This window comes from Symphodus melops (genome assembly GCF_947650265.1).
Source record: "Symphodus melops genome assembly, chromosome: 14".
NCBI classification, from domain to species: Eukaryota; Metazoa; Chordata; class Actinopteri; order Labriformes; family Labridae; genus Symphodus; species Symphodus melops.
In genome coordinates this window covers 24,058,609-24,073,717 of record NC_136704.1, presented here as the reverse complement: position 1 = coordinate 24,073,717, position 15,109 = coordinate 24,058,609, and the positions used below count along the sequence as shown (strand labels likewise).

At 45.1% G+C, this 15,109-nt stretch overlaps 1 protein-coding gene across 5 annotated transcripts in view; it reads right to left on the bottom strand.

Moving 5' to 3' along the window:
• Positions 1-550: 550 nt before the first annotated feature.
• cacnb2a (calcium channel, voltage-dependent, beta 2a) overlaps positions 551-15,109 on the bottom strand; it is a 58,300-nt gene continuing 43,741 nt past the window's right edge. For 4 of the 5 annotated variants that reach the window (XM_079361968.1, XM_079361970.1, XM_079361969.1 and 1 more), the window contains 11 exons: positions 10,545-10,667; positions 10,305-10,441; positions 10,132-10,208; positions 9,174-9,307; positions 7,518-7,598; positions 7,380-7,438; positions 5,889-5,998; positions 4,460-4,611; positions 3,467-3,562; positions 2,844-3,032; positions 551-1,600 (listed from right to left, as the gene is read on the bottom strand). In XM_079361968.1, coding sequence (XP_079218094.1) covers positions 854-1,600; positions 2,844-3,032; positions 3,467-3,562; positions 4,460-4,611; positions 5,889-5,998; positions 7,380-7,438; positions 7,518-7,598; positions 9,174-9,307; positions 10,132-10,208; positions 10,305-10,441; positions 10,545-10,667 — 1,905 coding nt within the window. In that variant the 3' untranslated portion in view covers positions 551-853. Of the gene's footprint in view, positions 1,601-2,843; positions 3,033-3,466; positions 3,563-4,459; positions 4,612-5,888; positions 5,999-7,379; positions 7,439-7,517; positions 7,599-8,967; positions 8,988-9,173; positions 9,308-10,131; positions 10,209-10,304; positions 10,442-10,544; positions 10,668-15,109 lie in introns of all 5 variants that reach the window. The other variant, XM_079361971.1, reaches the window with a different exon arrangement.

Sequence of the window (15,109 nt, the reverse complement as noted above, 5' to 3'; positions counted from 1 at the left end):
ATCTGTGTGAAAATTTCAGTGATGTCAATCCTACGTTCATGAAGGTAATGCTAGCACTCCACTACGAAGTAGCGTAGCGGAGTAGCCTACTTACGTGATTGATACTGATTAATAAAGTTACTTAGGATTGATCGAATGCTAATCAGAATCAATCACCTAAGTAGGCTACTTTAATGACTTTGAAAGTTGCAAGAGTATTGGTAATACAGACTGTGCAGATGTCACCTCCTGGAATTAGCAGCGATGGGGATTCAAACCAGGAACCTCATAGCTTTGAAGCAACATCGCTAACCCCTTCTTACATTCATACCCTTTGCAATTTGAATTTGTATTGAGTGAAAGATCAGCTTGGTGAATTTATAAACTGTCAACGTAGTGTCATTCTCAGCAAGAGAGGGATTGTGCACAATTCCCAAATAGCCAATTATACGTTTAGAAAATAGACCTGCAACCCCAGCAGTAGTCTGAAAGAACAAATTATTCAAGTGGTTGCAAGCAAACAATAATAATAATAAAAATAAAAATGCTAATCACAGAAAGCACAGCTCAGTACAGAAAAAAAATCTGCTTCTTTGTCATGCTTTATCAAACACAGGTTTAAAATATGCATATTTAAGAATATTCATGCATATCCACACATAAACAACGTCTATGCATAGATACACACATACATATATATTTATATTTGTATCTATGTAATCAAAATCTTGCCATTGAAAAAGATGCAACAGCATTTACAAAGGAGGTGTACATAAATAGGATGCCGTGGTTCCGGGGTGTAGCAGCACGATGGGAGAACAGAACGGTCTTTAAAGAGGAGAGTCCAAATGAGATCCAGGAGGAGTTCGGTCTGTCACTGATGTATGTAGGAGTCTCTGGCCCACTCCCCTGTGTCGCCCCTCTTTTTGGGAGCAACCTCCCCCTCTCGGTCCCTGTCTCGGTCCCGGTCGTAGTAGTGATGGTGGTGGTCGCGTGTCGGCCGGTGGTGATGGGAGCGCTGCTTGTTGCGTTCGTTATGGTCCTGCTCGCGCTCCTTGGAGCGGTGGTGTCCCGTACTGTGGCCGGGCTCGTCTGCACCACCACGGTGATGGTGGTGGTGGTGATGGTGGTTGTGGTCCCGATGGGGCAGTGGCTCGTAACGCTGTTGCTGCTGGGGGTGCCCCTCCCCTAGATCCTCATCCTCCTCCTCTTCTTCCTCCTCCTCCTCCTCCTCCTCCTCCTCTTCCTGGTGGAGGAGCTGAGTGCGTGGCTCGTTATAAGCAGAGTCCTTGCTCTCTCGGCTCTCTCGGCTCTCAGGGGTCTCAGAGTCCAAAGTCTCCTGTCGAGAGAGACCCCGCGCTCGACTGCTGTGGTGGTGGTGGTGATGGTGGTTGTGTTCAGTCCTAGTGGAAGACGAGCGGTGGTGGATGTGCGGCGCTCTCCTGGAGGCGTCCGTCCTCAGAGGCCTCTCCTCCTCGTTCTCCTCCCCGTCACCCTCGGCGTCGGCGTCAGCCTGGTCCTGGCTCTGGTGGTGGTGGTGGTGATGGTGGTGCTGGTGATCCTCTCTGGAGCCCTTCCTCTCCTCTATCGCTCGGTCTCCTCTCTGCTCCGTACTGCCGCCCTGAAGTCAGCAAAACATGCAAGTCAGCGAGCTGTGAGGAAGAAAGAGAACGCACTGCAAAAAGCACACACACGCACGCATGCAGATGACACGTCAACCTGGTTTGTTTTTCTGGTGCAGGTTCTGTGTGCAAACACAGCGTAACACACATGAACACACACTGCTTAAAAACATCTTCAACCATCCACTTCAGACTGAAGGTATTTCCAGTCGCCCCTTCTTGCAGATTTCTCTCTCTTATAAAACTCACCAAACTAACAATCACCTCACGCTTACTCATCCTCCTCCTCCTCAATATCAGGACACTCCTCCGTTTCACTCTTACATTTCCACAGTGAGATGGCAGTGAATGGAGAGAGGGTAGAAGTGAACGGGTTAAACATCATTCACGTGTGTGACATTCGGCTTTTTTTGTGAGTTGTTACCATCAGTATTAAGTCACAATATAAAAATGTACAACAAACACATTTGACGATTACCAAAAACTGCATTCTAATTGCAGCCTTTATCTGTCTCTTCCTGTGGCGTTTTGCTCCCTCGTCATTTCATTGTCTAAATCAGTCAAAAACTGCTCGTAGCTTGTGATGAAAAAAACAAAAAAAAAACAGGCGAGTTTCTCTTCTGTAGATTTTCAGCACGACAGATGGGCTAAAGACGGCCCCGTGCACACTGACATTCTGAAAGCTCGGGACTTGTTAGCACGCATGCCTTAATGAAAATGAAGCTGTGAGGCAGCCGACACCGATCTGTATCATTAAATCTTAAAAATTATTTAAAGAAAATGTTCCTCTTTTTATTCAGACAGCGGTGCAAACTGTGATCATGAACTGATCGTTCTGTGTGTGAACACAAACACACTGAGGGTTTGTTAGAGCCTGAAATGTAACAAGCTAAAATGTTATAAAAAAATGTAATAAAACCCAAAATGTAATAACTGCTCAGTAATGTAACAAAATGCTGAGCCCAAAACTTGTGAACTTTTTGCTCTAAATGGAAGAAGTTGTCACATTATCAGTAAAAAAAAAACATTTAGCCTTTTGATCTGCAGCTTTTTGAGGGTTGAATTTAAATGTGCATTTATTTTGAGACGTGTTCGCAGGTTTAGCACAGATCCTGCTCCACCATCTTTGAGTGAGTGAGGTATCGCAAAGAACCACCGCGTCTCTTTCTCTTGCCTTCTCGCACTTCCTCTGTCACTTCCCGTGCGCTTGAGATCCCCCCCCTCCCCCTCCCTCACTCGTACCTGCACACCGGAGACCGGGGCGGCGCTGGAGGGCAGGGCGGCTGTGGGCAGCTTGGTCAGCACGAGGTTCGGGGGGCTGTTGCTGCTGCTGGAGGGGTGAGTGCTTTTCCAGTAGGCCTCCAGGTAATCAGCCATGTGCTCACAAGCGTCCTCCAGCTGGTTTTCATCGAGGATGATGTCGAACATTTCCTGCACGGCAGAGGACAGGACGCAGACAGAGACAAGTGAATGAGATGCTGTCATCACAAAGAGTGATTCAGGGTCGTGTTTTTTGGATCCTAAATTTAACAGGTCAGACTATTAAAAAAACAACGTAAGAGCAATGCTAGAATTAACAAAGAGAGGAAATAACACATATTCAGGGAATATCTTTCACTGTAGCTCCCTAAAGACAAAGACTGCTATTTGAATTTAATTAGGTCTGCACTTTCTCACGCCTTGAGTGCTTCCTTTCCTGTCTGAAGTAATTACTAAGCAGTGTGCAGAACAGAGTTTTCATAAAGCATCCGACTGCAGACATGCACGACACTCAAACATGGAGCCTGTACTAATAGCATCTCCAGACGGACATAACGGCATGTTTGGCTTTAAATGAGAGAATCGGGTCGAGTGTGCAGACTCACAGGAGGGCACTGAGCCAGTTTGTCTGCAGCCACCATCTGGACGTTGAGGTGTTTGGCCTGAGACTTGCCTCTGGACTTGATGAGCCTCTGCAGCACCTGCGGGGGAAATTAAGGACGAAGGGCAAAGAGGTGAAAAAATGAAGACCCCCCCCCCCATCTGTGTGAAAAAGTGTTCAAATAAGAGCCAACGCTTCTTCAGGCCATCAAAGACTGAAGACACGGTTTACTATAATACGCTTACATTTAGCATTTAGTCGTTCAGATTCATGTTTTTAATGAACATTTTCTAAAACAGAGTCGCAAACGTCTTTCTGACTCTGCACAATCAGCGGCGATGATCAGAGGCCGACTCGAGTGACATCACTGTTAGAGGCAACACGTGCTCTGCGTCTGGTCACTTCCTGTCAGCACCTGCAGTCACTTCCTGTCAGCTCCTGTGTGTCCGATCAGACTTTAAGCTGTCTGTTTGCTCGTCCTGATTGTTGTTTCTTCTGCTGTAGATCCCTGCTCATGTTGTTTTCGTCACTTTGGATAAAAGCACGGCCATCCTGTCTCATGTGAGAAGTTATCTCATCCCTGGGGCCAAATATCTGGAGAAATGTTTTCAAAGGCGGCCTTGCTTCAGTACTTCATGAGTCCTCAGGGTGGTGCCCTCTGACATGCATCTATTTAGGGGCAGTTTGCATCCTTCAGTTTCATGAAGAGATTAAAACTTTATTGATCCTGAGAGAAACGTGAAGCATCCGTCTCATGTGTTTTGTAACCTGTGTGTCATGATGGACGATGATCTGGCTGTACAAATAAAGTAACCTGGACCTGAACCTCCCCCTGACTCGGTCCTTTCACTAAAATAAAGGCATAAAAGAAACCTTGAAAAAGGGCTCGGCTGAGGGCTCGGACTACCATGCTGTATCTCCCGTCAGCAGCTCAGTAACATGGTCATGTGACTGTAACATGAATGGAAGCAGAGGAGTTTGTGTAAACCTCTCTGACCTTTGGGGAGGTGATCTTGACGTAGACAATGATGGGGGCGAGGGACGTCTTCCCCAGCTGTGACGGGTGGTTGATGGTGTCCGCGTCCAGAACGACCAGCTGTAACGTCCGAGCCAGTTCGAAAATCCGTTCAATCTCACTCTGGACTTCAGCTGAAGAAGAAGAGAGAGGGTTTACTGAATTTCAGTTTTTGTTAAGTCTAAATTAAAAACACCACACGAGTCTTGATATTACGTTGAAGCTACAGATGCTAAGTTTAGCACAAGCAGTGATTATAGCGGGACCACAGAAGGTAGGCACTTTGAAGCCACACCCCCTCACGGCCGGTTTTGGACACCCCTCGTTTGCACAACTTCTGATTTCATGCTGCTCTCCTTTCTGTGTCTTGACACTGAAATATTGAAAGAGACATCCATCTGTCTTCTGGGACCAGAGTGAAAGACGACAGGAAGGATGAAATATGACGTGCCAACTTCTCACATAAGCTCACTTTAAGAGATGACTGTCCTGGAAACATGACAGCAGGACTCAGACACGTTAGCAATAACGTGAACGCAGTCCGTTCAAACCGGGTCACAGAGCCTTCATTTCTGGCAGAATTTTTTAATTGTATCATAAAACATAAAAAGGCTTCACTTACACTGAGCGAATGTCCCTTTTTGATTTAAGTTCAATCAATGAAAGATCCCATTAAGGTGGAATCAAGAGATCAAATCTCGCTCTTCTGTCAGCGAAAAGATGAAGATTTCAGACTCCACAGAGAGCATGCGAGGACGGATATATGGAAGATAAGGCGTGCCATACAGGCTCAGAGTGGCTCTTACTTTAATTAAAAGTCTTTGTCTGAAGTATTCAAGCTGGGTTTTTTTTAGTGTCTCCTTCATAATGCATCTTTAAAAAGTCATCCGTGGAGGAGCTGTTGCCTTGCAGCTTCTCCTTTGAGTTCTTTTCTGGGACTTGTGGCAGCACGTTGTTAAAAAAGGCTGAGGTCACGTCGCTGAGTTGTAGTCTGCTGATGAAATATTGATATGAAATACATTTTTTGCCTCCAGTGCGAGCTTCTCCCGGGACGTTCTTACTCTGCTGCAGGCAGCGACTGACGCGTACGATGACACGAAGCTAAAATTAGCCGAGTCACCTCAGTTTGACTCAGGAAGCTTTTGATTCCTATCACAATCAACCCGCGTCCAATCAGGGCGGCGCTTGAACTTGCTATCAAGCTCTTTATTTTTCTCTATCTTTCATTCCTCACTGAAGAAAGCGGTCAAGGCCGCTCTTGGCCGGCGGGAGTTATCATTAACCATTTTTTAAAGGTTACTTTAATCGTTTCCTTCCTTTTTTTTCTCCACAAGCCGCCCTCCTTGAAAACATTATAAATCAAAACACCAGATGTTCCCAGGCACTGCAGTGATCTGCAGTCCAAACATACCCAAGTTGGAGCGTGTGTTGGAGCGCTCGATGATGGCGTGCTTGCTGGGATTGTTCAGGACCGAGCGCTTGGCAAGAGAAATGTCCGCCGTGACGCGAGTGATGGATATTCTGAAAGGAGAGATAAGGAAAATACAAGGTTGTGGAACGGACTCTGAGTAGATTTGAAAAACAAACATTGATGGTTACTGTTTACAGAGACCAAAACAAAAGGGAGAAGAGATCTGCTGTGGAGTTAAAAACAAAAAGGAAGTGCTGATGTTCTTTGCTCTTTTCGACACTGAGGAAGTCTGATTTCATTGCTGATGTTTTGATAGATTTTACTCGAGCCCGACCGATAAATCATCCGCCCGATATATTCGCATATCCAGTGACTATTGGTATCAGCTGCTTTTACTGTGTCGTCCCCAAAGACAGCGGCGTCCTCGTTCATGCACGACCTCCAGCTCAGCGGAGAGGAAATGTGGACAACAGGAACACGAAGGAGAAATCCTGTCTGCTCTTTTTGTAAAACATCTTATTAGGAATTGATGCTTTACAAATAATAATTGATTAATTGAGATAAACTCAGATTATACTTAATTTATTCACCAGTCAAGTAACATTTAATTTACGTTTCATAAACTAGAAGCTCCGGCTTCTCATTGGTCGAGCTGTTCGTCTGTCATGTGCATGTCATTGAATGCTGCGGTGACCGTGTTTGTTCCCTGATTATCGTCTTCGATCGATGACTCGCTGAGCTGTCAAACTGAAAGACCCTTCTGGGATAATTAAAGACGTCTGCACGTCTGTCACCAGCAGAGCTCGTTATTTGGATCACAGCGAGCGTTACCTCTGTCCAGAGTGTCGAGCGGTGACGCATGCTCACTTACTTCCTTCATTAGATTTCTTCAACACAAGCGTTTTGATAACTGCACATGAGCTATGTGTTGATCTAAAGCTAGCTCTAAAGCTCAAACATCCATCTAAGACAGATATCGGCCATCTTTTTTTCCTCCCTCATGTCGATATCGGACCCAAAAATCCCACATCGGCCGGGCCCTCGTTTTGACACGGTGGTTTACAAACAGTCTAAACTACGAGTCCTCGATCTGAGAGCTGGAGAAGCTGCTTCATTTTTCGCATTGTGCACGAGTGTGATGTTTTGAGAGAAGGGGTTCGAAAGGTTTCCTGGTGGTCTCTGAGCTGTCTGACTTCACGGCCTCTTTCTGCCTCAGGCGGGCGGATGGACTCAAACATTGAGTAAGGAGAATCCTGCTCAGCTCCAGCACCCTTTATGGCCTATTAAGGACATGGAGAGGGCCCTTTTTTTTTTTTTTTTTTTTAAAGCAGCAGCGCACATCTCCAGGCCAAACAAACTTGTTACACACTCCGTCAGCTAACCTCTGGGGACAGATAAATGCCGGCGTGTAGAGCCGGAGAGGAAGGAAGGAATGAGGAAGGAAGTGGGATGAGAGCTCGTGTTTGAAAAAGGTCACGCAGAGAAACTCACCTTCCCTCGAATCTGTGTTTCAGAAAGTCGAACAGTGCTTTTTGCATCATGTCTGTGACCTGTGAGCGGGACATTTAAGGCACATGTTAACAGCTGAAACTTCCCTTACATGTTGTTTTAAATGTATTTGTCTCTGACCTCGTAGCCCTTCAGTGACGGTCCAACGAGAACCACGGGCCGCATGGAAGGCACAACGTCGTAGGGAGGAATGTGTTCCGTCTTCACGGAGAAGAAAAAAAACACTTTCATTCATTTCATGGAGACAAAGTCCACAAACACCATCACAAACATCTCAAGGAGTTAAAAAAAAAAACAATGAACAGGACTTTTTTTTTTTTTTTTTAAAGCACTGGAACATCGTGAACCATGAAACGAGACGTCTGAGCCGGCCAAAGGAAAACGTCCCCGCTCTGATTTGAAGCCTGCAGCCTCTCGTGTCATGGCTCGGATGCTACAGACGAAACGGAAAAGTTGAAGTAACAGGAAAGGTTAATAAGAGGGAGAGTGCGATCGATTTATTGAAGGAAAGAAATCAAATCACGACACTGTTAGAAAAACTTGTTATGACGTAAGTGGGAGCTCAGTTTATGTCCCGCTCTGCACGATATGACAGACACGTGACGTGACGATATGAACTGTGATCAATTAAGAAAAATGAAGAGTGCATATTATCTTTACATCACAGTTTCTGTTCTTCCATGTTTCACAGAGCACAACAAGTCTCTTCTAATCCCAAAACTAAGTTTAGTTATGGTGCGTTTTAGTTCCCAACTCCTTCATGTGAAGGCGAGAGGAGGTGTTAACGCTAACCTTACCAGGCAGATAACAAATCAATGGAGGTTTCTCCTCATTATTCTTTATGCTATGTCCTTATATCTTTTATTCTGTTTTTTTCTTTCTCAGCGTTGCAGTCCATCACCCTCTCTTCCTCCTTCTCTCCACTTACTTCCAAACGTTTTGTTTGTTTTCCGTCGAACATTTGCTGCCGTCATCGGGCTTCCCCCCCTGGGACGATGTGGGAACTCATTCAGAGTGCTGCTGACTAACACGAGGGTATTAACCAACAAAGTGGCTCCGCACACAAACACTTCCTGGAGCGTTTTACCCGGGCTTACTGGTTTAGAAACTGAAACTCCAAATATTGGATAAAAAAAACAAGATGTACGAGCAAAAAGTAAAATATTATTAAATTTAACAGTTCCAGGTTAGTGGATACTCCAGCCTCCAACCAAACCAGCTCTTTCCCTCATGTTCAGTCTTGTTGCAGAGCTACGTTGTGTGAAACGAAGGTTGCATCCATTTCCTGTTTTGGCTTTCAACAGAACAGTTATCATGTTTCATAAAATGTTGAACTTGCCCTTTAAAAATCAGAAAAAAAAGCCAGATTCAGATCTCGTGTAGGTGATCAAAAAGGCGTTCACACTGAGCTCTCACACAGTCAGGATCACAAGTTTAATTCCAAACACATTGGACACAAACACAACACAGAGGGCGGAGCTTAATCTCTGGAAGGGTTTGTGCACTTCAGACCGGAGAGGTCATCCCGCAAAAACCCTGCTGAGCGGGCGCACTGCACGCCACGACTTACCGACTTCTGCTTCTGCTTAGCTGCGGTGAGACGGAAGAGGAGAGAGACAGATGTTAAAAAGAGGCATGCATGCTAATGACGAGGACGGTGATGCGGACAGACAGGACGTACACTGAGTGAGACCGAGCAGCCACAGGTGTTTTTAGTCTGAGCCGTGCGAACGGACAGAGAGGAAGAAGACGGGGACGGGTCGGTCCAGAGTTTACCTTCTTAAAGAAAGGCATTCGTTTTTCTTTTGCTAGGGGTGACATGACAGTGTTTGGACTGGCTTTAGGGGAGCGCAGGTTGACTGGAAGCTCATTGTCCTCGGGGTCTAAGTCAGTGGCGTCTATGTCAATGGCTATGCACAGACAAACAAGGGCGCCATCACAAACAGGTGAAGACAGGAGGTCACAGGTCACGGAGTGACACTGACTAACAGAATGAATTATAATACACAGAGAGACATATGAAACATTTAAAGATACATTATATATAACAACTTACTGCAGGTAAATATGAACTATTCTACATAATCTAAATATATAGTCTCATCTTCAACTTGAATTCTGTTGTTTAAAGTTTGTTTAAAGGTCACACGTTATTTAAAATCCTCCTCCCCATGTTCCTCTAACTCTAACATGTGTCTCCAGTCTGTCTTCAAACCCCCCAATGATGAGAAAAGTCCATCCTCTCCGTCTCCTGCCTGCTCCACTTTTCAGAAAATGTGTGCTCAAACAGGCCGTTTGGAGATGTTCCCTTCATGACATCACAAAGGGCAGTAGCCCCTCCCCCAGGTGGGTGACACTCCCACAGCTAGGTGTTTGTTCTGCCCTCTGAGTCTGCCTTCTCACCGTAAACAATAGGACATGGAGCCAGAAAGCAGCGAGTACACCCGAGCCCTTCCAGAGAGGGGGTGTGGTCAGACACAGCTCATTTACATATTTAAAGCTACAGACACAGAAACAGCCTGTTCTGAGCAGGGCTGAAATAGAGGGGTTTATAGACATGATCAGATACAGGATCAGAGTGGATTTACAACAACACACTTCACACACATGATGAAGAGGAGCTCTGACACTGATTTAAACTGCTTGAAGAGGAGGAGGATATGTGACCTTTAAAAGACCAACGAATCAATATAATGTAAAGTTGGAGTGTGAACGTTTTTCATGAGCTTCTTACCAGAGGACGGAGGAGTAGATTTTCGAGAGTTAGGAACCACTTCACCTAAACTAGAAGATGAGTTTGCTCCCAATTTACTAAGAAAAGAAAAGCATCACACATGTGAGATTAAAACTCTTAAGAAGCGTTGAAGACGTTTTACTCTTCAGAACGACATGATGAGGTTTTTTCACCTGGAGTGGAATTTGCCCTGTTTCGCTCTCTGCTCCTGGAGGATGCGAGTGTTTTCTATCTTCACTGGACTAGGAATGAAACCAATTTCACAGCCTTCCTTCACCAGGCGTCCTATCCACCAGTCGTTGTTGAATTTCTACAAAGGATAAGCAGAGATTTATAAATCTACCTCCTCCTGGTCATCAGCTTGATTCCCCCCGCTACGTAACATCATCGGCTCTAGAAAGGAAGCAGCTCACCTCTTTGACATGGAGGAAGTCTTTAGCCTCAAAGGAGATGGCCATGCCCGGCACGGGAACGTCATCGTCATGATTCGGGCTGTAATTGACATTTGTGCGAACAGCAAATGCAACTGGTTTGGTCTGCCGGGAAGGAACAAGAAGAGGGAGATAAAATGTCAGATCATGCAAACAATATGAAATGACATTTAAATAACGCGTGTTTCCAGATCAATAAATTATCTAGAAGACATTCAAATGAATAATTGAAACAGTTAAATCTGGATGTTTCCGTGCACCGCTGCTGTCGTTCTTTTCTTTGGAACAAGGTGTTAAAGTGGTAAATGCTCTCCCTGTAAATGACTCTGCCGCTGCTCTGTCTGAGCGCTACAGGCTACAGCGCTTTACAACTCACAGTGTTGCCACATAATGAGTGTCAGTAGCGACACCACTTTGACACACACTAGTAAAACAGGACTCGTCTCGTCCCTCGGTAACTTATGAGGAGCACAAACAGCAATTGTGTAAAAGGTTCATAAATCAATCGGCCAGTCTTTACAATAGCTGGATCAATACGAGTTCTCCGATCGCATCGCTGCTGACCTTCCTCTTTGGCACAAACACTTCATCGAGATAATGGCTGCATTTAATGAAATGTTTCTCATTCTCCTGCTCGCAACAATACCGCCACCACACACACACATATACACCAGAGCAAATCTTCTCCCTTTTGCAGACTCGGATTTATTTCTATTTTTTGGTAAACATCTACCTCTGCCCATAATGACGCATTAGGTTTTGTTCCAAAGGGATTTGAATACGATTAAGAAAGAGGTCACGTCATGTAAAAAATGTAATGGGAGAACCATGTGCTCACAGACAAAACCTTCCAAATGTAGATCTTCTGCAGGAATAGAATATACCCACGTAAGACAAACATCCCTTTAGGAATTACATAAAAGCTTTTGGACATAATCTCGGAGCCAGCCTCAACAGTTGGCCAACATGGTCATGCCCTCAACCAGATTACATTCGCTCTGCCTTTGACTGTGGGACAAGCGTGACAGGAGTCGAGTGAAAAGCCCAAAAAAACGAATGCACGGGGAGGTGGCTTAGAGTAATCTTCCAGCTTAGAGTGAAACGCTAAAATATTTACCTGCAGATGAAAGAGAGCAAGATGAGGGGAGGGAGTGTGAAATGTTCTGCTTGGAGCCAAATCGAGCCCTCGAGATCACAGCTTTGATGCTGTCACTTCATGTGGCTCTCGTACAGAGTCTGAAGAATGCTTTTAATGTACTCTCAAGTATTTCTGGTTTCATCGTGGTTGTCTGAAAAGCGGCATTTTACCTACTTGGTATTATTTAGCATCATTTCATTTCAGTCCATTAAAGTAGAAAGGATCAGTAAGACAGATATCTAAAATGGCATCAGGGAAAGTGTCACTCTAAGTACATTTTGAAGTGAATAATTGCTGTATACATTTTTCCTGACAAGCAGACTTACATATTTTTAAAAGCTGTTCTTGTTCCCGCAATGGCCATGAAATGCTATAATTAACTTTAAAGGTCACATATGATGCTAAAAACACTTCTCCATGTTCCTCTAACTCTAACATGCGTCTCTAGTCGGTCTATAAACCCCCCAATGATGAGAAAAATCCGTCTTCTGCCTGCTCCACAATTCAGAAAATGTGTGCTCAAACAGGCCGTTTGGAGATGTTCCCTTCATGACATCACACAGGGCAGTAGCCCCTCCCCCAGGTGGGTGACACTCCCACAGCTAGGTGTTTGTTCTGCCCTCTGAGTCTGCCTTCTCACCGTAAACAATAGGACATGGAGCCAGAAAGCAGCGAGTACACCCGAGCCCTTCCAGAGAGGGGGCGTGGTCAGACACAGCTCATTTACATATTTAAAGCTACAGACACAGAAACAGCCTGTTCTGAGCAGGGCTGAAATAGAGGACTTTATAGACATGATCAAATACAGGATCAGAGTGGATTTACAACAACACACTTCACACACATGATGAAGAGGAGCTCTGAGTCTTATTTACACTCATTTAAAAGACGGATAGGATGGACTTTTTGTCGACAGGATCAGCTGTCAGTGCTGGTTTTAGTAGCTGCAGGTAGCGCAAAGCTAGCGGTGCCTTAAGCAGTTGAAGAGTCTGTTTTTTACTCAATAGGTGGTTGAGACCAACACAGAGGTCAAAGGGAGTGAATGTTGAAGTTACACTAATCAGATGAACATATTCATAGATAAATGAATGCTAATGTTGCTCTATAAATGCTCGATGATGCTGGTAACTGTTAGTTATTTCAAACTAAAAGGTGGTATGTTTTTTTTCTTCGCTCAAGGTGCAAAAAAACTCAGTTACTGCAGGCTTAAAAACTCGATAACAGATTAGATCACTGTTGTAGATTAAAATAACACTTGTAAAGCAGCACTTTGCCCTTCATCCTCAACCTTTAACAACCAAACAAGAGAGAGTGGGAGTGATTGGATTTTCTTGGCTCTGATTGGTACTTAAACTCCTTCAAACAGGAAGTGATGCTCAGTGAGGATCGGTGCCCTCCAGGGGTTTCAGAGATGAGGGGGCATGCTCCCTCGTTACAGCTCCCACTGTCCACTCGTGAGATACGACAGGTGTGAAGTAAATATGATGAAACATGGGGGATTATGGAAATAATACATTAGTGAAATCCTCTTGGAATCATTTTTCCCCTGCAGGGAGCAACGTAAATATTCCATACAGTCATGATGGCGCAGTGTGAGTGTGTATGTGTGACATCTCCATTGAGATCATCCAATAGCAGTGTATGGACCCGTAGAGGACAAAGCGTCCTTGGTGTTTGCATGCATTGAGTCACATGGCTACATGAAGGTATGAGGTCCATTAGTAGACGTAAACGTATGGCGCACTTTCTTGCATCACTCATGGACTGCTGCTCCTCCCTCCCTCCCTCCCTCCCAGCTGCTCTGCTCGCCTTTATCCATCATGGCAGCCTGGCAGGTGAAGCGTTCTACAAGCTTAATGACGTTCTCCAGACACTGTAGGCAATCATGCAAACACGCTTGTCCTACATGCCACCTTGTATCACAGGAAAAGAACATAACGGCACCTTACAGACAAATGTACAGTATCTCTGCATCTCCTGACTGGTCCCACATTCTGTACTTTTGTTCTTATGTAACACAGGCCTTCATTATGGATGCCATATTGACTGCAGTGAGAAGGACATGGGCGGGGAGGGGGGGTTAGAGACCTGCTTGAAGGCTTGGGAGGAGGGGAAGGTGAGAGGCACAGGAGGATAGAGGGCAAGATGCAGCCCGATAAAAAGAAGTTACAGGCAGAAAGAAGAGCAGCTACATGCAGTATAAGGAGAACACAGAAAGAGCTAAGATAAGTCAGTCTTTAACGAGGTACCCTGGGAGGAGGTGCAATGCACAACAGTGAATACATACAACATGTTGCACGTCACAGGATCTCAACAAGCGATGAATATTTAAAAAGGAGAAAATCTGAAAGTCCTGTGTGTGCTGAACAAACGCTGACGGATTAAACTCCTGCAGATCTGCCATGTGGCCTGAAGAAGAGCACACAATATCTCCCGCTGTTAATTAAGATTCCCACATTAATGCATTTCATAACACACCGTTTCACCTTGAATGTTGTGAATCGATGTGAAATGATTTCCCCCCCCTCAGCTGTGCTGAGAGCCTGGAGAATGGATAACTGTATACAGCATGACGGGAGCCAGATCCTTCATTAAATTAACACAAAGAAAATGAATAATTTATTTTAAAAATGATGGGCACATTTTAATCTGTAAATCTTTTGCATTAAGTATCTGCTCCATGCACTCGTTCGGCCTGATCACATCCTGCTGCGTTCTCACATCAGAGACGTCGGACTTCACGCAGAGAAAAATACCAGGAAGATGGCAGAGTGAAAAATGTGTTTACGTTCACAGATGTGAAAATATCAGGAGTTTTATTTCACAAGTGTAAAAGTCATGAGAGATTTATTTGAAGGGTTTTATATCCTAAATGGCTGCTACATAACGCTCAGTGTACAGACTGATATCAGCAGCATGTCCGAGAAGTCACTGTGAATAACTGCTCTTACAGACTCACAGACACAGAGTCTGTACTTCCCCTGACCCCCCCCCCCCCCCCTCTCTCTCTCTCCCCCCCCCTCTCTCTCTCTCCCTCTCTGGTGGCCAGACCACTAAGAAGCTATTTTTACTGCTTATTTGTCATGTAAAATGCCAACAGGGGAGAACCATGCCAGGTTATCTCCAAAGCCAACTTATCTATTTAATTAGAGAGTGTGTGTGTGTGCGTGTGTGTGTGCGTGTGTGTGTGTGTGTGTGTGTGGGGGGGGGGGGGGGGGGGGGGGGGGGGGGGGGGGGGTCGCTGTGATCGCTGGCAATGATCTGTCATTGCCAACGAGGAGCGACCCGGCGTCACAGCGCAGGAGGAAAACGTCTGGTCTTGTATATGGTCGACCTGTAGCTTACAGCTAATGAGCGCTAGCTGTAAAAGACCATAACGCCACGTTTCACGCTTTGCATTGAGCTCTAA